Genomic DNA, 24,154 nt, shown 5'->3' on the forward strand with positions numbered 1-24,154 from the left:
GGTTGGCGCGGAGCGTACAGAATTTTTTTGAGTCTAGATATTCCCTAGATCGCAGGAAATGACCCTTTCCGGGCCTTGCTAATTTGCAGATAAACGAAGAATTTGTCATTGCCATTTGTGACAAGTCTGAAGTTTATATGGGTGTTGAAAGTACATGCGCTTCATCACAATCCCTGTGGTATCTTTGTGAGTGCTCGTGTTTCCAAAAAATAGATCGAAAACCCTGTAAAGTTCTTGGAAAAAGTTTCGTACAACAGAATTAAGTGCCGATAATTTAAATACCGCCGTATGTTAGAGCATTTTGTTAGTAAGTTACACCAACAAAATGTGACAAATGTCAATAGGTAGATGAGAGTGCAATAAAAAAGTCAATAATCGCGAATAAGTAAAAAGTGCTAAAAAGCTGAAAAGGGTGCCAGCAGTCCATTTGAGTCCGTCGGGGGGGGGGGGCATCCGCCCCCTGACTGTTTGGACTCTCTGCCACTGTTGGCCGGTAGTTCTCAGCCTAGCGATAGTGTTGTCTCCTTACTTGAGAATTTGATTTTTAGCGGTTTTAAGAGCATCAGGGTATGTCCCAGAAGTGAAAACCCGATTGAAAATGTTACAGGGTATCGAGGCAATGACGCAAGCAATGATATGAGAAATGTGTATGATGTCAGCATTTTTAACCTTTTAACATCTTTGGCATTCAAGGACCTGGAAACCACCTTTCTATAAGAGTATAGTATTGCTCACTATCTTGTTTGATCAGTTAACCCCTATTTCGTGAGTGGGTCGATATCGACCCAAATAATCATTGAGTTTAAAAAAAAATAGTACTCAGCCACCTTACATCCTACAACATTCATTAAGGTATTGAAATGTAGCTAAGACCATACGTTTGTGTATAAAACAAATAAAAAGGGGGTAACTGTGATTTTTTTTTTTAGTGGGTGGGGCTCAAATGTCAAAGGTCAATCTGAAAATGACGTAATTTGGCTAAAAATCGATGTTTGCTTCATAAAAATCGTGACAGAAAATAAGAGTTGAACAAACCCCCCATTATATTTGGTATAAACCCTAACATGTTTTGAACATATTCTGAGCATTTCAGGAATATATCTATAGCGAGTTCTGAGAAAAATGCAAATGTCCTTGAAATTTCCTGTAATTTGACACCAAAATCGTCCAAATCCGTTCATTTTTGAGAAAATTGTCATTCCTGAACGCTTCAACCTGCGTACGTGTTTTTTTTTTCTTATTTTAGATATTTAGGCCACTGCAACATTTGTAATTGATAGTTATGGCATAGCGCCCTCGCATTCCTCTGTAAGTCGATAGCAACCGCCGTTCTTGCGCAATACTGTTTCATTGAATGTTTAGTGTACAGTCTCAATGGACTGTTACGTACGGGTACACTTTCAAATAGGCCGTGGCCAAAATTTACGGCCCAATAGGCCCTAAAGATGTGGGACGATTGGTCAGATACCATGATGAGGTCCAGGACCTTCTGGTCGAACCAGTTTATCAAGGTTCGGTCCTTTTGAGGATCCAGAAATCGTAAGTCAATAGCGTTGTTTACAAAAAAAGGCTAGGCTAGGCCTAACGTTATGCCAAGGTTAGGCTGTAATTTTCGAAAGTAAACAAAGTAAACAACTTTTGTACTAAATGAAATCAGTCATAACTCTGTCAATCCTCAACAGATTTCAGAAAATAAGGTATCATCTGAAAGAGCAACTCCAGAAGAACCTTTATCATACAATTTGAAGTCAATTTTGAAGTCATTAGTGATTTTATTGTATTTTGGTGTTTTCCAATTAAAACAAAAGTACATCCTAATTTGCATATTATAATTTGCATATAATTTGCAATTTTTATAAAATCATCAATTCCAAATTTTGTTCTCTATTGATCTAAATCAACTTCCTAATAGAGAAGTTGTCCCTAACCTTTATAAGCCAGCCCTAACAAGATAAGTTCCCCAAATCCTAATTGTGTGCCCAACCCCCTATGCGCACTGGTTACAAGATACTGATTGGCAAGTTTGTATTAGTGTATATTTTTATGTAGAAGGATAATAGATATTTTAAAAAAGAGTGACAAAGGCAAAGTTTGCCCGAACAGTCGAACCCACAGATTCAGTAGTAAACATGATGTGTGTTGTAGTCTTGTAGAGCAGGAATGATATTATTCGACGGTCGTTAACATGCGTTTTCTGCACAGTGCAATTACTGTAGACTTGTCGGCCTATATGCGCTATGTCAAGTCAGGTTTTTCAGCAACTATAGCCTACTGCCGGTCCGGGGTCAAAGGGTCATTCATGAGTGGTCATCGTGGAGATTCGAGACCATTCAGACCAATGATATATTTTTTCGATACCCAAAATCCCAGTGGGGGGAAGCTTTCATGGGGGGCTGTTGCCCCCCACACCCCCGTAGCTACACCACTGGTTTCAGTTATACCTCACCCAACAAAAGCATCAGCTTTTTTAGATTTTTAGAATGTTCTGAATCTGAGAGGTGAAGGCCCAGTTCCTCAGAATCGGAAGATTCGAGAAAAAACTTTCAGTTGATGAGGAGAGTGTGTTGTAGTTACCTGTACATAGTAAATTGTATGACGCCGTAACAGTAAAAATCGGGGAGTAGGCCTTTACTGACGTCATATGAACTGCGGTGGGAAGCTCTGAGTTTTCTCACAAGAGTCTGCTTGGGAGGTCTCTAGGGAATACTTTGACATCGAATTTCTGGCTTTTGCAGAGCTGCATTTACGTGAAGTAGTGAATGGGGTGGTGTTGTAGTATTGTAGATAAACCATTTTAAGACATGAAAACCCACCATTTCATCCCCTCTTTATTGCAATGGCTATGGGTTAGAGACAGCATTTCTGCTGAAATTAAATTACTTTTGAGGGCATTGCGTCAAACATCGAAAGGTTAAAAACAAAAGGGAGATAAGAGGGCCATTGATAAAAGGGAGGTGATGGGCAGGGAAGCATGACCCTTTGCAAATTTTGAGAAAAAGAAACATCGAATTGCATCAAATACCGCACTATGGAGCATTTCATGCCTAAACATAGCCTATACTCAGCTAGTCAACATAGGCCTTATATATCCAGCACATTCATTAATTCGCAAAATTGGTGTTGTTACCATGCTTACTCTGCCGACAATCATTGAAGTCACTAACCATGCACAAGGGAAGCAAAATTGGCCACCCTGGCAGCCTAATTTGATGGAATTACAATGTGAAAGACGTATAGAGGGCGTCTCCATTTTAATGTTTCGTAGTAAACGAACAAACCTAATACATTGATCAGTTGATATTATCACCTTCCATATGATTTTGAATAATGATATTTTCACCTTCCATTGAATAATCGGTATGACATTACTGGTATTCCACATAATTTTTACCAATTCCGATTATGTTCTGAAATCTTATGCAAAACCGGGCCCATTCCAATTCAGTTCATCGTTTGAACACTAGTCTAAACCAGAAAATTTGATATACAATTAAACCATGATTAATGAGCGTTAAGAATGTGACAAAATTGGGTAATATCTTGTGATAATTTCTGGGGTCTTATGATAAGCATAGACCCAGTCCCATGTCTAGTGTAGATGTGTTTATAGTATATATATTAGAAGCCAAAAATGGCTGCAGAAATGATTTTGAAAATTTGGGGTCATGTCCCTGTTTTCAGGGAATCGCCCACGTGCAAAATTGAAAATTGTATGTACAGTATGATTTAATATCTGTCATGATTTGTAATGGGTTGTGGCTGTTTCTTATTGTTGAGAAAATGTGATCATACATTTATAGTAAATGAAAAATTTTTCAGTCAAGGTTTACCAGTACACAGTACTGTTATTTTTATACACATATGTTACAAACTTCAAGTGTTGTTTCACCATATTAAACATGTGTGAATATTTCTAGATTGATATAAACACATCATTTCTTTGATTATTTATATCACTCATTTATGGAATGTAATTTTCATAAATTGCATGTTCCTAAAGAATAGATTTAATTGACTTTTTGACATTTTTTTTCTTAAGGTCTCTAGTTTTCTACAAATTTAACACTCATTCCCATTATATTACTTCCAAGAGTCTGCAAATCAAAACCAAATTGTTTTATGTAGCCTGTTAAAGGTACAGTATGCTGTATTGGCCAACAATTTTCCAGATACATATGCAAATATGGTCATTGGCTACCTAGATGCACAGGCCTAAAATAACAGTTAGTTTTCTGCAGCTTAGTATAGGCTAGGTTTATACTCCTCATGTTCACTAGGACTGCAACTCAGGACTGGGTACTGGTATAAGATATACATTTGACATTTAACCATGTGACTGTTGACCTCAGTTCCCATGGCAACCACATATTTCAATAGTACAGTACTTCACTTTGCCATGATACCTGTGAAGGTTCCATGTCAATTCAATGTTTCCCCTTGGAGTTATGTACATAGCAAAAACTCAATTCGCATTCGGGGGCCTGCGAGTCACAAGGGTTTACTTCCACGAGGGTTACCTTCCCACCAAGTTTGAAGAAAATCGTTCCCTTTGTTTAAGAAAAGATTGTCACACCAACTTGGGCTAAAAATCTACATTTGACCTAAGTTACCCATGGCAATCACCTATTTTGATACTACTGGGCATTTCCATTATACCTGTGAAGGTACTTCCATGTCAATTCCATGTTCCAAAGCATTGAAATTCTAACAAATTCAGCTGCAGGGCATTTTATGATCAAAACTTAGCAGTCATTTGTAAGACTCAGTTGTACAGTACTAATTTTCAGTGCGAAAACTAGGCCATGCTTCCCAGTACAGACCTGTACATCATCCCATATCAATTTTCTCAATAACAGAGACAATTCAGCTTTCATATTCAATGGGCATACCTGCATGCAAAGAGACCTGCTTTTTGCCTACTATGAATTTAATTTGATTCTTTTCATATTTAGTGCTGAATAATGCATAAAACAAACAGTACTTACTGTAGCTCTTTAATCAGCAGATTTCTTAACCATTGTAAAAATAGAATACCAAGAAAGCGCATGCAGAAACACTCTGAAGTGCTAGGATCACTACAGTAGCACTTCCTGTTCCTGTTACGTTCATGTTATTGTGACAAATTTAGTATTCCTCTCCATTGCGTCCTTTGGGAAGCGGAAGAAACTATACTTCTCATCACTCGTATTTCATGAAATTAGAATAAATAGTTGCTCTGTTCACAGATATTTACTTACAAATATTAGCATTGTTAACGTGAATATGTGATGCTATCCCAGTGTCGTTGCACTTTGCAAAAAACATTTTTATCAGAAATGAATTTTCCTGAGAGAGTTTGATGGAGAGAGCCTAGAAGTGTGATTTCTTTTCTTTCATATTAGCCTCAAAAAATCTCATGTGTTTGATAGGTTTGAGTTGAGGTAAAGCTAATGAATACAAAGCAAAGCAATCCATCTTGAAAAAATGCTATGAAAGCGTTTATTGTCACTTGTCGCAATTCTTCCTGTGTTTTTCATAAGGTTTACATATATGGGCCTTTACACAGTAAACCAACATGAAAATCAACACATGGAGTTTTCAGTATTGAAATTGGTATTTTCTTTGTTCTATAAGCGAGTTCAGAGTTACGAGTGCGCATGCCCGATTCTCAATTGGGGTCAGGTCAACGGAGAATGGAATCCTCGGAAAACGTAAACAATGACAGCTTTTTATAACGATAATCGCACGAAGAATGGGTTACTGCGACATTCAAAATTTATTTCAAGTGCATATTTCGGTGAGTTTACGATTTAAAAACGTGTAGAAATTGACTGGAACTACTTCATAATAATATTGAATATAAGGGAACACAGATCTGTATCGCACGTGAAATAGTATAGTCTGATATACGAACGGAAAAAAAGAGAACTGTGTGACTGTATCCTTCGTGTGGGTTACGCGACCTTTCGTGGTTTCGGGTGTCTTAATGCTTCGCGTAAGTTCTAACTGATAATTTTCGGAAATGAATATGAAATAGATTAAAAATATAGCATGATGTATCTAAATAGGCCTACATAACCTATCCTCATGTATACTCGTTGCTTTTATGTCCATCAACGAACACTGCATAGTAGAGGCATTGATATCTCGTAGTTGGCTTTTCATGTTAAGAAATATAAGTTCTCTTCATTTTTATGCGTGATTTAAAATAAGCTTAGTCTTATTCTTGGCATATTCCTACTACTTACAGTATAGGGTGGGTTCAATTTGTTCAAACAGATAAAAAAGAAGATATTTTTTTTTATTTGGGGAAGAACATTATAAAAAAATAATAGTGGATGGGGGAATTTCCAGGGGTTATTCCAAGGAAATTATTAATACGCTGCGATGGTGTACAGGTACACTCTGCCTTTAGAAAGCACAACCTTGACTTGGCAGAAATGGCATTTAAAAAAATTTCCCTGAGCCACCCAGACTCTAAATAGCTGAAGGCTTTACCATCTTTATAGTCCATCATCAGTCTTTGCTTCAGTTCAATGTTATCAATACTGGTAAAATATGCGCAATATCAATGTACAAGCAAGGCAGCCATTTTTTTCATTGCAAGTTCGCCTTCCCATGCAAGTTGTCATTTTTCCAAAGTTTAAACTCTTCCAAACTTGAGGAATATTCATCCCGAAGCGAAAAAACAGAGTAAATTTAGACGTAAATTATGCGATTTCTAATGTTTACTGTCGGTGCTTATTAAGTTAGCATGGTTACACGAACAGACAACTCTCGTCTCAACGAGAGTATTCTTATTTGACCTCTTGACCTCCACTGCGCAATGCAAATAAATTGTTCTCTGAACCCGCTTATTAGGATGATCGATGTGTTAATTATTTGAAGCAGAGAGATAGAATAGAAAGTTTCAACATTCTAAGTCTTGAATTTTGAAATTTTGGTCCATTGGAATCTTATGGGAATAAATAACGGGTGCACATTGACATACAGTACACCAGAAATATAACACGGTTGTACTGTAACACATTGACATACATCACATGGCAGACAATTTTTCATAAAGTTTAAAACATTTATAGTCTTGGACATTTTCCTATGATGGCATATAGTCATACCTGCCACACAACCAAACGAGAGAGAATAGGTGATGCATATCAGGCTTAGTAGCGCATCATGCACATGAAATAGGTAACAGTTGAACAGTGTGTCAAAAATGTTCGACCGTTATAAATGTACCACAAAAAATTGCAAAACTCAAAAAGTATACATAGCATGTACAGTAGTCCCTTTTGTGTATACAGATTCCTACCATGAAATAGTTCATAAAAACCATGGAAACTTCATTTGATGATGCACATGGGGGGGGGGGTTATAGTGGTACGTTTGAAAAAGATTGACATACACATGAATCACGTTTTTGTATGTCAAACTTCTTAAAATTTGCCACCTGTGCCCCATGTGCACCAAAAAAATGATGTTTTCAGTGTTTATATAAACCACTACAGGCTAAGATTCTGAGTGCAGTAACATGGATCATATACATTTTAAATCTTTTGAGTTATGCCATATTTGAACGTAAATTTATAAAGGTCGAACATTTTTAGCTCATACCAGCATGCTGGTGTGAGCTATTCTTACAGTGCGGCGTCTATCACTCTATCCGTCAACAATTGGTAAAACCGCTCCCACTCGCACAGTGTTTAATGGAATTTCATGAAACTTGGACACAAGGACCATTGGGTATAGGGCCATCAGAGATGGTCCGAAATTTGGGGTCAAAGGTCACCTGTGGGCCGTAATGGGCCATTTTGTTGAAATACGCAAAATGCTTCTTCTACAGATTCCATGGTACAATGTTGAGGGTTTGTCACGATAGTACTATGGAAGTTTTACCTTCAGGGTGTTCATGAATTTGAGATCAAAGATCAACTAGGGGTCTTTTGTGGCCCGGGCCGCGGCCCTATATTTTCAAATTGCTTCTGTTCGTACAGTGTGTGGCCAGTTATATTGAAACTTGGTCACAAAACCTCAGGATGAGGGTTACAAGGGGTATTCAGAAAATTGAGGTCAAATGTCATTTAGGGGGTCATCGGGGGTCATTCCTTGTAATATTTTCAAATATCTCAATCTCCTCAAGATTTTGATGGATCACATTCAAAGTTGAACTGATGATTGTTGGATTGTGTATGAATAAGGTGATGCCTAATAATTTTATGGTCAAAAGTTAATTAATTACAATTAATCCCCATTGTTTAAAAAAATCTGAGCCTTCACCTTCTTGCCAAAGCTCCTTTAATTTGTCTCCCAGTCTCTGCAGTGTTTGTTTGCATTTGTGGTTAAGCTCTGCAGAGGCTTTTAGTGGAATTAAAGCAGAACTGGGAGTTGTTATTAACTGTTGAACTGTAAGCATGAGAGCCCTATAGCCAATCAGCACTTGCCGATTCTTAGAAGTCTTTGAGCCTGAGGTATGTAGGCAGCCAGCCAAAATTTGGGAAGGCGTGCTTGTGAAGTTGTCTGCTCATGTAGAGGGGAGAAAGTTTAATAGGGTAGGTCAGTGGTATTGTTTGAGAGAGTGGGTAAAATAGGATTTAAAGGAGGAAAATGGGATTTATAGCAAGTGGTGTGGCTAGGATTCTGCTAACAGAGAGGGGGGTTATCGCCGTTTTGAGCTAGGGGTATAAATTTGTCTTTGAACCTAAAATGTTTGGCCTCATGGGCCCAAAATTGGTGGAATCTGAAAAATGGCCTGAAATTTGGTGGGCCATAAAGTTTTGTGGGCCCTACATTTTTGAGCTCGAAAAGGTATGAGCTCTGCACCATTGGTGCTCTAGTTGACATGTTCGCCTGATATCTTTTTCATGCATACTGTATACTGTACATACTGTACATCATATATTATTCTAATTTGGTTGTGAGTTAGACATGACTGTATGCCATCATAGGAAAAGCTCAAAGACTAAGTATGTTTAAAACTTTATGAAAAATTGCCAGCTATGTGATGTATATGTCAATGTATTGCAACCGTTGTATTTTCTTGCTGGGTGTCGATGTTCAACCATTATTTTCCTATAGGATTCTAATGGGCCATTTCTTCAAAATTCAAGTAGGAAGTTGAACTTTTTACTCTAGCTCTTTGCTTCAAATGAGTAATATTGAACATTACAGAACCTTGGAAATATCAATTTTAGGGGTGAAAAACCTCTATGTGATCATTTCATGTTGGTTTACTGTGTATTTGCCCATATATGGATCTAATAATATATATGTGTAAGGTGTAAACCTTTGCTATTTTTTTCTCTCTTAGGTACCAATGTAAAGAAATTACACCGACAGAATAACACAATGCATCAATTTCGGCATCAACTGAAATGAAACTGATGGATATTATTCTGTGCATTCTTTGTATGTTTTCTAGCTTGCTTCCAGGTGAGTCAGGCTCTTTAACTATATAATGTGTGACTGCATACTCACAAATAAACATTATTGGTGGAAATTGTCCTTGTGGGTGGGTTTGTGTGTACACTTGTTTTGTATTTTGACTGAGGACTTGAACAGAGGAATTCCAAGTCCCCAGACATCATTTCAAAAGAATCCCCACCCCCTCAGACGAATTTTGTTGTTCATATACGTGTATTGTTAAAGTACATGGATTGGAACAATTGGAAACACAATGGGGTCCTCAATCGGGTCAGTCTTAATGTAAAACACACCTCCGTGCGTGTATGTGTGTGTGTGTATGAGACACTTGCTGTTTACAAACATGGTAACTCAAAATGTTCAAGATGAATTAACTTCATACACGGTATATGTGGATCGATCTTATTGTGTACAAGAACTATATTTTCTTCTGTGATGGTCAAAGGTCATTTGAGATCAAGTCTGAAAACTTGTAAACATGATAACTCACAAAGTACATCTTTGTTAAACTTCATACTTACTGTAGTATGTACATGATCCAACTTGGTGAATGCATGAACCCTATTGAATTGGTATAGGTCAAAGGTCACTTCATGTCAACAGATTTCAAAGTCTGCAAACCTTGTAAAACATAACTCCAAAATTAAAGCTACAATTAGTCTGCAAGTTCTCTGATGTTATGATTTTCGATGGTCAATTTCAGGTCAGTTAAGTTTTTTGAAAAGGCTCTATAGGTACTGTACTCAACATAACATGTACACTGTATAGTCATCCAAGAAATGAAATCTGCTTCAAAGAGTTGGTTTTCGTGCTGTTTGCTTTAGGCCATCAGCTGAAACTCAAAAAGAGGCTGTAAAATCAGTTTCGTTCCAGCAACACCGGGTCTAGATTTTTAAAGCATTTTTGGGTAGTTTAATGCATCACAGACATTATATCAAAAGTTGTCCAAAAAATTTCCTGCAGTATTTTCGTAACGCAGCCTCAAAATTGGGTATGTTTAAGACATTACGTGCTACGATACTATGTATTAGGAACACACTAACGTTAGATTTGGTACAGTGGTGCATACATACCACTCTTTTCTTATATGTTTAATTACGACTGATATATTTTTTTGTATAATAGTTGGGTCAGGGTTATAAGAATGGTGGAAGAGGATTCTGGTCTAAGGGTCAGTGAGGGTTGTTTTCAGGCATTACAAGTTGTGCCCTCCCCCCCCCTCCATTTTCGCCAAAATGGTAAAAAAGCACATTCTCAACTTTGAAATATGAAATACAATTTTAACACATTATAACTTAAGGGTTTTAATTATAAAAATTACCACTTTGAATAAACTCAGATATAATGCTTTGTAATAAATCAAATATTTTTAGATTTTCCCCCTATGTTATGAATGCATTTCGTCTGTGCATGTATGCGTAAATATACACATATAATGAAAAGTTCCTCTCCATAATTGTTACACTCCCCATCCAAACTGTTTTACACATGTGACCCCCTCCCCCTCTACATGTAGCTAAATCCCTAGTTACAGTGAGATGTGCCAATGCCCCAAGACCAGTGAGCTACAGTATTTCTTTTGTATAAATCAATATATAAGTTGGCACACTAAGACGTCATGGCATATCGCAGATGTGAAATAAAGTTATAGTCGGTACTGTATATATCTGTTACCTTAGTAGTCTTTCTACAGTCTTCTGCAAAACTAGGTACTTTCTCCATGTTACGGAAACGATATGTTTATAATTCGTATTCCTGCAAAAAGAGTTTCCAAGGGAGTTAACGTATAAAAGAAAAGATCGACAAGGTTTGGAATGGTATTTTGAATAATAATAGTTCTATATTCTACAAATAATATGAATAATAAAGGTTAATGGTACAAATAAGTGAATAACGAAGACAGTTAACTTAAGCCCCAGATAGAAAGAAATAATGTATCTATTTAGACTGGGTCGATACACTCAATGGTGTAGTAGAGCTGGGCCTTTGCGATGATTCAAGATAAAGGGTTCTTCATCAAAAGGCGCGGCGCGGAATTAATAAGTGATTAAAAGTTCATCCAAGGACGATTGTACTAGTTAAACAGGATCCACTTCAATTCACTGCATGGAAGTCAGATATGGTATGGAAAAGGGAAAGTCCATTCAGTAGTAGAGATGAAGATAATTAGATGAAATAAAAGTCATTAAAGACTTGGATATCCTTCAGTCAAAACTTGAACAGGTTCACAGAACGTATTAACAATATGAATAAAACAGGTAACGAAATGTTATGGCAAAACAATAAAGAACCGTGATATTGGAACAGGGTCAGGGGCGATGGTTCACCAACAACAGTATATAAACCTCTGACTGGTTTCAGGACGCGGTATTTGCGTCATCGTCATCAGTAAATGTAGTTGTGAATATGCAAGAGGTAAAGCATGCCCATAACACCCTCCTCCTCCTCCCCCTCCCCTCTCAGAAAAAAAAGTGTGATTTGAAGAAAATGTGGATATAAATTTATCATAAGGTGTCTGGTACAGTAGGTAGGGTAATCTACATAAAACTACAAATAGCTAAAATTAATATATGAATAAGATCATGTTTTCTGGTTCCTTTAAACTCTGGGGAACAAAATAATGACAACATGACTTCGAAAAAGTTAACCCTCTTCACAAACTTCAAACTTGATTAAAATTTCAGACTAAGATGTCAAGATTTAACACCATCACATTTCATCCTCCAAATCATCTTCCCCTGCATCAACAATCTCAACATCTTCTTGGAAGTTGCTGCAATTTCTATATTTACATAGGTCTGTACACAGTAGTTGTGCATTCATTCAGGAACATCTTCCTTTAAGACATTTGCCGAATCTACAGCTACTGCTGACACACTGAAGCAAAACATCTGGGTCAGGTGGCTTCATCATCCAAGTGATTATAAGGTCATCATTTTCAAGTTTCCATCCATTTCCCTCTGGTGAGAGTGCATCAATCCTTTGCTGCAATGCCCTACTGTAAATAGCAGCCTGGTTGGTGCAGCGCTTAACATGCTGGATCAGAGCATCTTTTGTTGGTGGTAAACTCTGCTCTGAGGATGGAGATGAACAGAACACCTTGTACCATGAAATTGGATATTTTTGAGTCTCACATTTTATGATGGGGTACCAATGTAATTACAATTCAGCTAGAAATATGGTGCAAATTAATTTAATAATTTCAATGGAAAGATTAACCTGATATTGCATCTCAAAGCGTTTAGAGAATTTTTTAATTTTCCTTGTGGGAGGACCCCCATATTCCAAAAGTTCTAGATCCACCCCTGAACACTCAATGAACCACACATTGAAGACAGTACTTTACCTTTCAAGATCTGTATGTCTTCCTTGTCAAGAATTGTATCTAGTTTCTTCAACATACAGTAGAGAGTGGGTACCTCACTTCAATGGCAACACAGTCTTTTCCTCTAATATTCATAAAATCTGGGCTCATCTTTTTTTCTGCTCTGCTGCTTGTCGAAGCAATACTTTAATAAAATGAAATAAAAAAAGCAAATTGTTTTGCATTTTCTGTTGATCAAAATGTAAGTTTGAACAAATATATATGAACTAAGACAATTTTATTTATATACCATGTGATCTGCTCATCTTCTATGGACAAACAAAGACACATTCAAATTTTGCAAACCATTGTCATGCAAAAAAGAATTTAAACAGGCTTTTTTGACAGTACAGTACATTATCTCTTAATGTTATGGTTTAAATTATACAATGATGGATTATATCTGTGACTAATAATAAAGGAGTCAGATACTTGTTCATTTTGGTAAAGCTAGACAGGCTGACCATAAGACCTTGCAAACCTAACCTTATTGCACCTTTGTTACACTTATTTTTCTAACTAATATAATATCTCTATCATTCAAATAAAGGGCCACAGTAAGAAAACTATGAAGCCTGTATTTAACACTTAGGCTAGTGCCCCAGATGGAGAATTTGAAACAAATTTCCGTTCCTACCACCTTATAACAAAACAAATCAGATGACCATGCCACTAATTATATTATGTTCAGGTCCAACACTGTGCCCTTTGACTTGGATTCTATCCCTCAAGAGCTACTGATCTTGCATTATATGCAACTTCTCTTAACACTTCAACTATGCCACAGAAGTACAAGTAGAGTCGTGTAGTATGCTTAGGCTTACCTCAAGGCTCAATCGTAAGTCTCTGCCTGCTGCAGCTTGTCCTGCACCCGTTTGCAACGCCGAGTAATGTGTTGTTTCTTTTCCCACATATAATAAATTGAACAGGCAATACACCAGAGCTTCTGCTTGGTTTCCTCGATCTTTTCCGTCAATTCTTCGTTTCAAATCATATGGGGTCTCCTCTGGTACTGTCCGTTTTCTTGCAGCAATGTGCTTGCTATCAATGAACCGCCTGTAACACTTATCGTGGAACCCCATCATACTATGCTGTTGAACACACGCTTGATCGTAGTAGGCCATGGAGTAATCAGCAGTAAGGCGATATAACTGTCTTCGCCGCTGAGATTAAGCCAATCTTTAGCGCAGGAAGTAACTTTAGTCCATCGTTTATTCGTCAGTGCCTTGACTGCTTCAAATTTTACAGATTCAATGTGCACTGAGCACTGTAGATTTCCGTGTGTCGGAGACTGACTAGCGCCCATGGGAGCCGCCATGTTTGTTGTTTTCTACAAAGATTGCACACAGAACTCATGGCTCATTGGACAATTCATATCACATGGTACAGATATCTCACTGGCGCACAACTTTTGAACGTAAAACGGCAGGTTTCTGAACATACGCAATAAAAAATATAGTTCGATCTTTCGAGCGGAATTGCAAAAAAACTGCAGGAAAGTACATGGAGAACTTTTGGATCATTAATCTTAGTTAATTTATGTATTCAATGCTGTAGAGAAATTTTAGACCCGCAGTTGCTGGAACGAAACAAGGGAATTTCGACCTTCAGCTGATGGCCTACTTGTTTTAAACACACTCAAGTGCCCCTCATCAGGTTTCACCCTCATGAGCTTCAAGGGTTCAACACTGGCCAGGTCGATAACGCGGAAACGCGGAAACCGCGGAAATCGAGAAACCGGGTTCGGTAATAGAGATACCGGGTTCGATATCAACGGTTTCCGCGGTTTCCGCGTTATCGACCTTGCTATATAGCAAGGTCGAAAACGCGGAAACCGTGGAAACGAGAGGAATTTGTCAAGGGAGGGTGACAAAGTCTTTTGGGCGCATTTCAGCCTATATTCGCCAAAAAGGGGTGCGGGTTTAAAGCTATTTCAGTAAATGTAGGTCGAAAACGCGGAAATCGTACTTTTACAATGGACGAGTTAGATTATTTTGTCAAGGGAGGATAAAGACGTTTTTTGAGCGCATTTCAGCCAATATGTGCCAGGAGGGGTGGGAAAGGGCTAAGGTTTTTTTTATACTAAATGCAGGTCGCAAACGCGGAAATGTTTTTGTACACAATGAATGGCGAAACTAGAGGATTTGTCAAGGCGGAGGGTGAAGAGTTTTCGTCGCATTTCAGTCAATATGCGCCAGGAAGGTGATGGAGTTGTAGGCTTTTCCCCTAAATGCAGGTCGAAAACACGGAAATGTTTTTAACAAAGGCGAAACTAGAGGAGTTTGCCAAGGGAGGGAAATGAAGTGTTTTTGGCCGGCGCATTTCAGCCAATATGCGCCAGCAAAGGTGTGGGGAGGTGGTGTGAGGCTTTTACACTTAATACAGGTCGAAAACGCGGAAATGTTTTTAACAAAGGCGGAACTAGGGGAGTTTGTCAAGGGAGGGTGAAAAAGTGTTTTGGCGCATTTCAGCTGTAATGCGCCAAGAAGGGGTGGGGTAAAATAATTTATTTTACTAAAAGCCGGTCGAAAACGCGGAATTGTTTTTTACAATGGCGAAACAAGAGAAACTAGGCACGGTGAAGATGTTTTCTGAGCGTATTTCAGCCAATATGCGCCACGAGGGGGTGCGGGAGGGGTGTAGCCTTTTTTAATACTAAATGCAGGTCGAAAACGCGGAAATGTTTTTAACAAAGGCTGAACTAGAGGAGTTCGCTAAGGGAAGGAAATGAAGTATTTTGGCCGGCGCATGTCAGCCAATATGCGCCAGCAAAGGTCTGGGGAGGTGGGTTGAGGCTGTTACACTAAATACAGGTCGAAAACGCGGAAATGTTTTTTTAACAATGGTGAAACTAGAGGATTTTGTGGTGGTTATTCCAGACATTAATCAAAGAAAATGTGACGTAGGCTATTAATATCAGAGCTTAAGTATTTCGCCATGGCATAAGTCTCAGCATACCGGTTCTTAAGCTAATAATTGAGTAGAGCTTGATATAAGTACTTCATACCCGACGAATCTAAGTGTTTTCTACATAACGATATCTCAAATAACAAACTTAAAAGAAAGAGAGTAAACACAAACGGAGGTACAATGGAAATTTTCTGATATAAACACGTATAGAACTAAAACATTAAGCTTTTTCAAGGTCCCGTAACACTCATTAAAGAAGTAATGATTTAGTGGTAATTTAAATCGGTCAAGCACTCTTTGGACTGGGCAAGACGCATTATGGTACTCTTCTACAATGTCATTAGAGTTCATGTAACCCAATGGTTTGGTGATCCAAGGCGTGCTGCATGGATTAGGGCCCAGAGCGTGTTCGTGGTCCCGTTACACTCATTAAAGAAGTAATGATTTAGTGGTCATTTTAATTGGTCAAGCACTCTTTGGACCGGGCAAGACGCATTACGGTACCCTTCTACAATGTCTGTAGAGTTCATATGACTCATTGGTTGGGTGGTCCAAGGCGTGCTGGTCTTGATTAAGACCCAAATGTTTTTCATTCGTTGTCCCGTTACACTAATTTAATAAGTGATTATTTAGTTGTCATTTTAATTGGTCAAGCACTCTTTGGACCGGGCAAGACGCATTATTCTACCCTTCTATAATGTCTTTAGAGTTCATATGACCCATTGGTTAGGTGGTCCAAGCCGTGCTGGTTTTGATTAGGGCCTTAAGGTGTTTTTCAGGTCCCGTTACTTTCATTTAAGAAGTGATTATATAGGGGTCATTTTAATTGGTCAAGCACTCTTTGGACCGGGCAAGACGCATTATGATATCCTTCTTCATTGTCTTAAGAATTCATATGACCCATTGGTTAGGTGGTCCAAGTCGTGCTAGTCTTGATTAGGACCTAAAGTGATTTTTCGTCAGGTCCCGTTTCCGTTACATTAATTTAAGAACCGATGATGTAGTGGTCATTTTAGTTGGTCAAGAACTCTTTGGACGGGCAAGATGCACTATGGTACCCATTTACATTGTCATTAGAGTTCAAATGACCCAGATAAACCTCTTTTCCACGACCAAATGTTGAACATCTTGTAAGAATGCATTCGTCTTGTCATAAGTGTTACGTCGGTACCATTGTCGAATAAGTAACTGAATAGGTAGCAGTTACTCATTCGCGAACGTTGAACGAGGAACGAGGAATTACTATCTAACTTCACACCGGTATTCCAATACTGGGGAAGATGGCAGGGTTGCCAGTTTTATTGTAACGCAATCGGTCAAATAATTGTAAATGTGACTGTCTTACTTCTAATAGTTCGCAACTTCAAGTTCATACACTTCCTCCGAATCGTCCCCCAAAACATAGGTTTTATGTATTCTTTTCATAAACGATCAAAAGCTCCTTTGCCGTCCCCTAGCTGTGAAAATTCTCTAGTTCCGCCATTGTACATACGCACCTTTATATATACCGACGGGGTGGCCCCAGAGGGGGAGGGAGAAGCGGGTAACAGTCCCCTTCCCCTCGTCGGGAAGGTCTAGCCCCCTGGTAGGGGAAATTATGATTTCGTCAGGGAGCAATGAAGAAAAAAATATATTATTGTGTATTTCTTATCATCATAATGATCATTCTATGATAAAGATAAATGTAGGAAAATCAGTCCCCGACAGGTGTCAGCCGCACCGACATACGGGCTTCAAACTTCTCTCATATACCAAAAAAGACACCACAAATTACCGCGCGCTTCGGCAATATTAGATTTATATATACATAGATATGTATCTGTATGTGTAAATATATATATATATATATATATACATATATATACATATATATGTATGTGTAAGTATATACATATATATATATATATATATATATATATATATATATAAATATATATATAATTTTTTATTTTTTTATTAATATTACAACGTGCACACAATTGTTTCCGGGGACCTTAGCTCCCGTGTCGGAGAAATCCTGGAACCATCCCTGCATACCAAATGGACGTTAACAAACATTACTGAGTTTTCTGCCTGTATTTAGTGAAAAAAGCTTCAAACCCAAACCCTTCTTGGCGCATGTTGGCTGAAATGCGCCCAAAACATTTCTTTACATTTCCTGCATGCATTTAGAGTATTTCCGTCATTTTAAAAAAAAATTCGCGTTTTCGACATGCCTTTAGTGAAAAGACTTCAACCTCACCCCTTTCTGGCGCCTATTTGCTAAAATGCGCCCAAAACACCTTTTCACCCTGTCTTAACAAAATCATCTAGTTGTGAAAAATGTTGTGGAAAAAAAAAAAAAATCCGCGTTTTCGACCTACACTAACTGAAAAAAGTCTCATACCCCCATTACATCCTTGCACATATCGGCAAACACTTTTTCCGCGTTTTCGACCTGCATTTAGTGATAAAAGCCTCAACCCCCTCCCCTCACCCCTTCCTGTCGCATTTTGGCTGAAATGCGCAGATCAAAAACATTTCTTTTCCCTCCCTTTGCAAACTCCTCTAGTTCCGGCTTTTCTTGAAAACATTTCCGCGTTTTCGACCTGCATTTTGTATAAAAAAATTCCCCCCTCCCGCACCCCTTCCTGGCGCATATTGGCTGAAATGCGCCCAAAACACCTTTTCACCCTGTCTTAACAAAATCATCTAGTTGTGAAAAATGTTGTGGAAAAAAAAAAAAAACGCGTTTTCGACCTACACTAACTGAAAAAAGTCTCATACCCCCATTACATCCTTGCACATATCGGCAAACACTTTTTCCGCGTTTTCGACCTGCATTTTGTATAAAAAAAATTCCCCCCTCCCGCACCCCTTCCTGGCGCATATTGGCTGAAATGCGCAGATCAAAAACATTTTTTTCCCCTCCCTTAGCAAACTCCTCTAGTTCCGGCTTTTCTTGAAAACATTTCCGCGTTTTCGACCTGCATTTTTGGTTCCTTGCTTTTTGCAAAGCAAGGAACCTATGCGTTCAACTTGGCGTGTGTGTGTGTGTGTGTGTGTATGTGACGCTTGGCTTGTGTACACGATATCTCAATAAGGAAATGATGTATCATGATGAAACTTGTTGGGTGGATAGCCCATAGTAAGAGGAAGATCCCTATTGTTTTTGGTGCCCGCAAAGGTCACCAAAGGTCAGTTAGATGCCAAAAACCAATATATTAAAAACAGCAATAACTCCCATTGACAGGGTCCGACATGGTTGATATTTTGGGAGTAGTTGTGAATGGGGTAAGGCATCGTTTCCAAACATAACGGTAATATGATCGAAGGTCAACAAAGGTCAATTAATGATAAAAAACTAGTATTTTTGCGATAACTTGAGAACGAAATGTCCGTTAGGGTTGGGAGTTGCTTCAATGTAATCCAATTGTCGACCCGCACCTGGGTGACCCTTGACCTCAATTTGACCTTTGGTGACCTTTACGTGTTTTTGGGGATTTTTACAGTTTTGATGCTATTTTCAGATGTCAAAGGTACCTTCTGAACATAAATGTCAATAGGTTGACCCCATGTGACCTTTATGTGCGAAGTTATATGGGGTCAAAGTTTTTCGGTCGGAGTTAGGATGGTTGTACAGACTTGTCGTTTTGTTTTTTGGAATCAGGAGATTAAACTACATCTGAAACCAAGGTCAAAAGGTCAAAGGTCACATTAGAAAAAATGTGCTTATTTTGGGAGGAAACGAGCAAAAAAGAAAATGTTTGGTTTTGATGCTAGATTTGGATACCAAAGGTACCTTCCGATCAAAAATGTCAATGGTTTGACACCCGTGTGACCTTCGTGTGCGAAGTTATACGAGGTCAAAGTTAATTTTCAGACATTTAATGCAATAACTCCCAGTTCCAAGGTGTGACGTGGTTGATATTTTTGGACAAGTTGCAAATGGTATAGGGGAATATTTTCAAACTTAACGGTCATGTGATCCGAGGTCACCAAAGGTCAATTAATGTTAAAAAACTAGTATTTTGGGAGGAGAAAATGGGCAAAGAAAAAAATGTTTGAATTTGTATAGTTTGATGCTCTATTTAAGTCTCACCGATCAAAAATGTCAATAAGTTGACCCAAGGTGACCTTTGTATGTTAAGTTATATGAGGTCAAAGTTAATTTTCAGACATTTAGTGTAATAACTCCCAGTGCCAAGGTATTACACGGTTGATATTTTGGGACAAGTTGCAAATGGTATAGGGTAATATTTTCAAACTTAACGGTCATGTGATCCGAGGTCACTAAAGGTCAATTAATGATAAAAAACTAGTATTTTTGCGATAACTTGAGAACAAATTGTCCGTTAGGGTTGGGAGTTGCTTCAATGTAATCCAATTGTCGACCCGCATCTGGGTGACCCTTGACCTCAATTTGACCTCTGGTGACCTTTTTGTGTTATGTGGATTTTTACAGTTTCGATGCTATTTTCAGATGTTAAAGGTACCTTCTGATCATAAATGTCAATAGGTTGACCCTTGGATGAGCTTTGTGTGTGAAGTTATAGGAGGTCAAAGTTAATTTTCAGACATTTCATGCAATAACTCCCAGTTCCAAGGTGTGACACGGTTGATATTGTTGGAGTAGTTGCAAATGGTATAGGGTAATATTTTCAAACTTAACGGTCATGTGATCCAAGGTCACCAAAGGTCAATTAATGATAAAAAACTAGTATTTTTGCGATAACTTGAGAACGAATTGTCAGTTAGGGTTGGGAGTTGCTTCTACGTAATCCAATTGTCCACCCACATCTGGGTGACCCTTGACCTCAATTTGACCTCTGGTGACCTTTTCGTGTTTTGGGGATTTTTACAGTTTCGATGCTATTTTCAGATGTTAAAGGTACCTTCTGATCATAAATGTCAATAGGTTGACCCCTGGATGAGCTTTGTGTGTGAAGTTATAGGAGGTCAAAGTTAATTTTCAGACATTTCATGCAATAACTCCCAGTTCCAAGGTGTGACAAGGTTGATTTTTTTGGACAAGTTGCGAATGGTATAGGGGAATATTTTCAAACTTAGCGGTCATGTGATCCAAGGTCACCAAAGGTCAGCTTATGTTAAAAAACTAGTATTTTAGGGGGAGAAAATGGGCAAAGAAAACATGTTTGAATTTTTACAGTTTTGATGCTCCGTTTAGGTCTCACCGATCAAAAATGTCAATTGGTTGACCTACGGGTGACCTTTGTGTGTGAAGTTATGTATACAAGTTCAAAGTTAATTTTCAGACATTTAATGCAATTAAATCCCAATGCCAAGGTGTGACACGGTTAATAATTTGGGTCAAGTTGTGAATGGGGTGTTGGAACATTTTCAAACTTAATGGTCATGTCATCTGTGGTCACCAATGTTATCATATCTTTTGACCCGCTTGTAGGTGACCTTATACTTCTTACATTTTCGACGCCAGATTTACATCTCAAAAGTGCCTTTTGATCAAAAATCCGATCACATTTTGTGATCACAAAAGTGTTGGCTATAGTGTTGGTTACTTTATGCGTACATGTAGGACCACAATTACTTGGACTATTTGAGCCCAATCTTGCTTGATAATATTATGTGTATTGTCATATACCCCAAGCAAGGAACCACAGTGCCCTTGGGCTCTTGTGTATAAAAAAATTCCCCCCTCCCGCACCCCTTCCTGGCGCATATTGGCTGAAATGCGCCCAAAAACACTTTTTTACCCTCTCTTGACAAAATCATCTAGTTTCGCCATTGTAAAAAAAAAAACATTTCGCGTTTTCCACCTGCACTAACTGAAAAAAAATCTCATACCCCCACTCCATCCTTGCGCATATTGGCAAACACTTTTTCCGCGTTTTCGACCTGCATTAAGTGAAAAAGCCTCAACATCCTTCCTCACCCCCTTCCTGGCATTTTGGCTGAAATGCGCCGGCCAAAACCCTTCTTTTCCCTCCCTTAGCAAACTCCTCTAGTTCCGCCTTTGCTAAAAACATTTCCGCGTTTTCGACCTCCATTTAGTAAAAAAAACAGCCTACAACCCCTCACCTTCCTGGCGCATATTGACTGAAATGCGCCGAAAACTCTTAACCTTCCGCCTTGACAAATCCTCTAGTTTCGCCATTCATTGTGTAAAAAAACATTTCCGCGTTTTCGACCGGCATTTAGTGAAACAAAATCTTCTATCCCCACCTCTCCTGGCGCATACTGGCTGAAATGCGCCCAAAATTTTTTTCACCCTCTCTTGACAAAATCATCTAGTTTCGCCATTGTAAAAAAAAAAAAGCATTTCCGCGTTTTCGACCTACACTACCCTCCCTTGACAAAATAATCTAACTCATCCATTGTAAAGTACGATTTCCGCGTTTTCGACCTACATTTACTAGCTTTAAACCCGCACCCCTTTTTGGCGAATATAGGCTGAAATGCGCCCAAAAGACTTCGTCACCCTCCCTTGACAAATTCCTCTCGTTTCCGCGGTTTCCGCGTTTTCGACCTTAGTATATAGCAAGGTCGATAACGCGGAAACCGCGGAAACCGTTGATATCGAACCCGGTTTCTCGATTTCCGCGGTTTCCGCGTTTCCGCGTTATCGACCTGGCCGTTCAACACTACTGTATCTCAAATGGTGTAAACATTGGGTAAATCTCCAACATTTGGCATCAAAATTTACCATATTCTATGTGATTTAGACTACAGCAGGGATGTAAGTCTTCCGTATTTTTACGGAAATCCGGCTTTTTTCAGGGATGTAAGTCTTCCGTATTTTTACGGAAATCCGTTTTTTTTTAATTCCAATAAAGTTCCACAAAATTGTTCAAATATCAAAGACACAACGCGGCAAAAATGCCTGGCCCGTTACAGCAAGCTAACTTCAACTTTCACTCATCGATCAATCAAAATACCATTCCTGTTTCGCATCATCGCATTGCACTGTACAACATTGTGCCATGTGAATATCGTTGCGTACGTGTGAACTTCAAATCGCCATAGCTCATTTCTGTCGTTGAAAAACCTTGCCTAATTCACGTTGATTGGACTGCTAATTAATATCTTCGTAACTGCTGGTGCTCGACATAACTTTCGGAATTAACGCTTGTGATATTTGTGAGCGGCGGAAATCTACGGGATACGCATATGAAAGTCGATATTTGTGATCGCATTCGAATGTGAGACTGTTTTTTATTCCGTAGTTCGCTGCGACGTATTCGTAACTTTGAGTTAGCCTAACATAACGATAGTGTGTAAGTAGTAAGAACTAGGGGTAAGATGTGTTAGCGCTAATACTTCTGAGCTAGCCTAACATAACGATAGTGTGTAAGTAGTCAGAGCTAGGAGTAGGATGTGTTAGGACGGCATTCACCCGGGGTCTCCGAATAGTTTTCCGGTTTTTTTTTGGCTGCACTTACATCCCTGCTACAGTAATTGATGTCGGCATAAGTAAAATGTGAAAATATTTCACAGTGACAGTGTATAAACAATATCATGTAACTCTTATTCAATAATAACAAATTTAAAGAGGTGGTGACAGCTGATTTTCTAGCTCAAATTTGGTAAAATGAAAATGTCCATTTGCTCATGCATCTGTTTGTCTATATTTCACATTGAAAGCTGTTCTTTCTGGATGAAACATTTTGAATGAAACTTCTATACTTTTAAATCCTTACCAGTTAATTAATTGGTTGATACTGACCCAGAAGTGCTACAAATAAGAGCTGAACATCTCTGATCTTTTCTGGCTCTGACTTAATTCTTGGACAACTTAAACTCACTTTGCGCTACATTAGTCAGACAGTTATTGGAATTTCAGCAAACTGCATGGCAAGGAATCACAAAGAGTTGGCTCTCAGACTCTGGTTACAAGTTATGTACGTTTTCTGCAATCCCAGCGCTTAGCAATTTGACCATTTGATACACACATGTAAAGTAAATGAATAGTAACTACTGTAAGTTATATATATATTTGTATGACATTTTTTCAATTTCCCTTCTCATGTCCTGCTAGTTGTGGAAGCAGAACCTTTGAAACCTTCAGTAATAGCACTGGAAGAAGATGCAGCGGAAATAGTTTGCCCGACAATAGAGAGTTATGAATCATATTTCTGGAGGAAAGGAGACTCTATTGAGGACAGCACAGCAGTTGCTTCTTTTGTTGATGGTGTACCTAGAGCAGACGCTAAGAAATATGCGGTTACAGCAAATGGAACATTTTTCATTAAAAAGGTTACTTTAAAAGACGAAGGAAACTATTTCTGTCGAGGAGTGTCAGTTTCATCTTCATCCACTGTAGAAATAATAGTACATGTACAAGGTTAGTTACAGTAATAGCTCATGCTTCAATAAAATTTATGGAGGTTTTACCAATATACCTATATATATGCAAACAGAGATGTGAGGGGACGGACAATTTTCCACATTTTGATTAACGCTTGCAATAATATGACTTTTTAAGACACCATATATACTGTAACTTTTGTTCATATTTCCCGA

The 24,154-nt window shown here is 38.4% G+C and overlaps 1 protein-coding gene and 1 long non-coding RNA gene across 3 annotated transcripts in view; one reads left to right on the forward strand and one right to left on the reverse strand.

The window, feature by feature from the left end:
* The first annotated feature begins 580 nt into the window (after positions 1 to 580).
* The window catches only part of LOC139959655 (uncharacterized), a 35,396-nt gene continuing 11,822 nt past the window's right edge, over positions 581 to 24,154 (forward strand). Inside the window, exons 1-3 of the mRNA XM_071957451.1 lie at positions 581 to 1,539; positions 9,287 to 9,408; positions 23,670 to 23,975. Coding sequence (XP_071813552.1) covers positions 9,351 to 9,408; positions 23,670 to 23,975 — 364 coding nt within the window. The 5' untranslated portion in view covers positions 581 to 1,539; positions 9,287 to 9,350. The remainder of the gene's footprint in view (positions 1,540 to 9,286; positions 9,409 to 23,669; positions 23,976 to 24,154) is intronic.
* LOC139960566 (uncharacterized) lies at positions 11,823 to 14,380 on the reverse strand. 2 transcript variants are annotated; one of them, XR_011790567.1, is made up of 3 exons: positions 13,588 to 14,380; positions 12,746 to 12,908; positions 11,823 to 12,468 (listed from the first exon to the last, which is right to left on the reverse strand). It is a non-coding gene; the product is annotated as an uncharacterized lncRNA (long non-coding RNA). The 2 variants fall into 2 exon arrangements; XR_011790566.1 differs by having other exon boundaries at positions 11,823 to 12,473.

This window comes from Apostichopus japonicus, chromosome 19 (assembly GCF_037975245.1).
Source record: "Apostichopus japonicus isolate 1M-3 chromosome 19, ASM3797524v1, whole genome shotgun sequence".
Lineage (NCBI taxonomy): Eukaryota > Metazoa > Echinodermata > Holothuroidea > Aspidochirotida > Stichopodidae > Apostichopus > Apostichopus japonicus.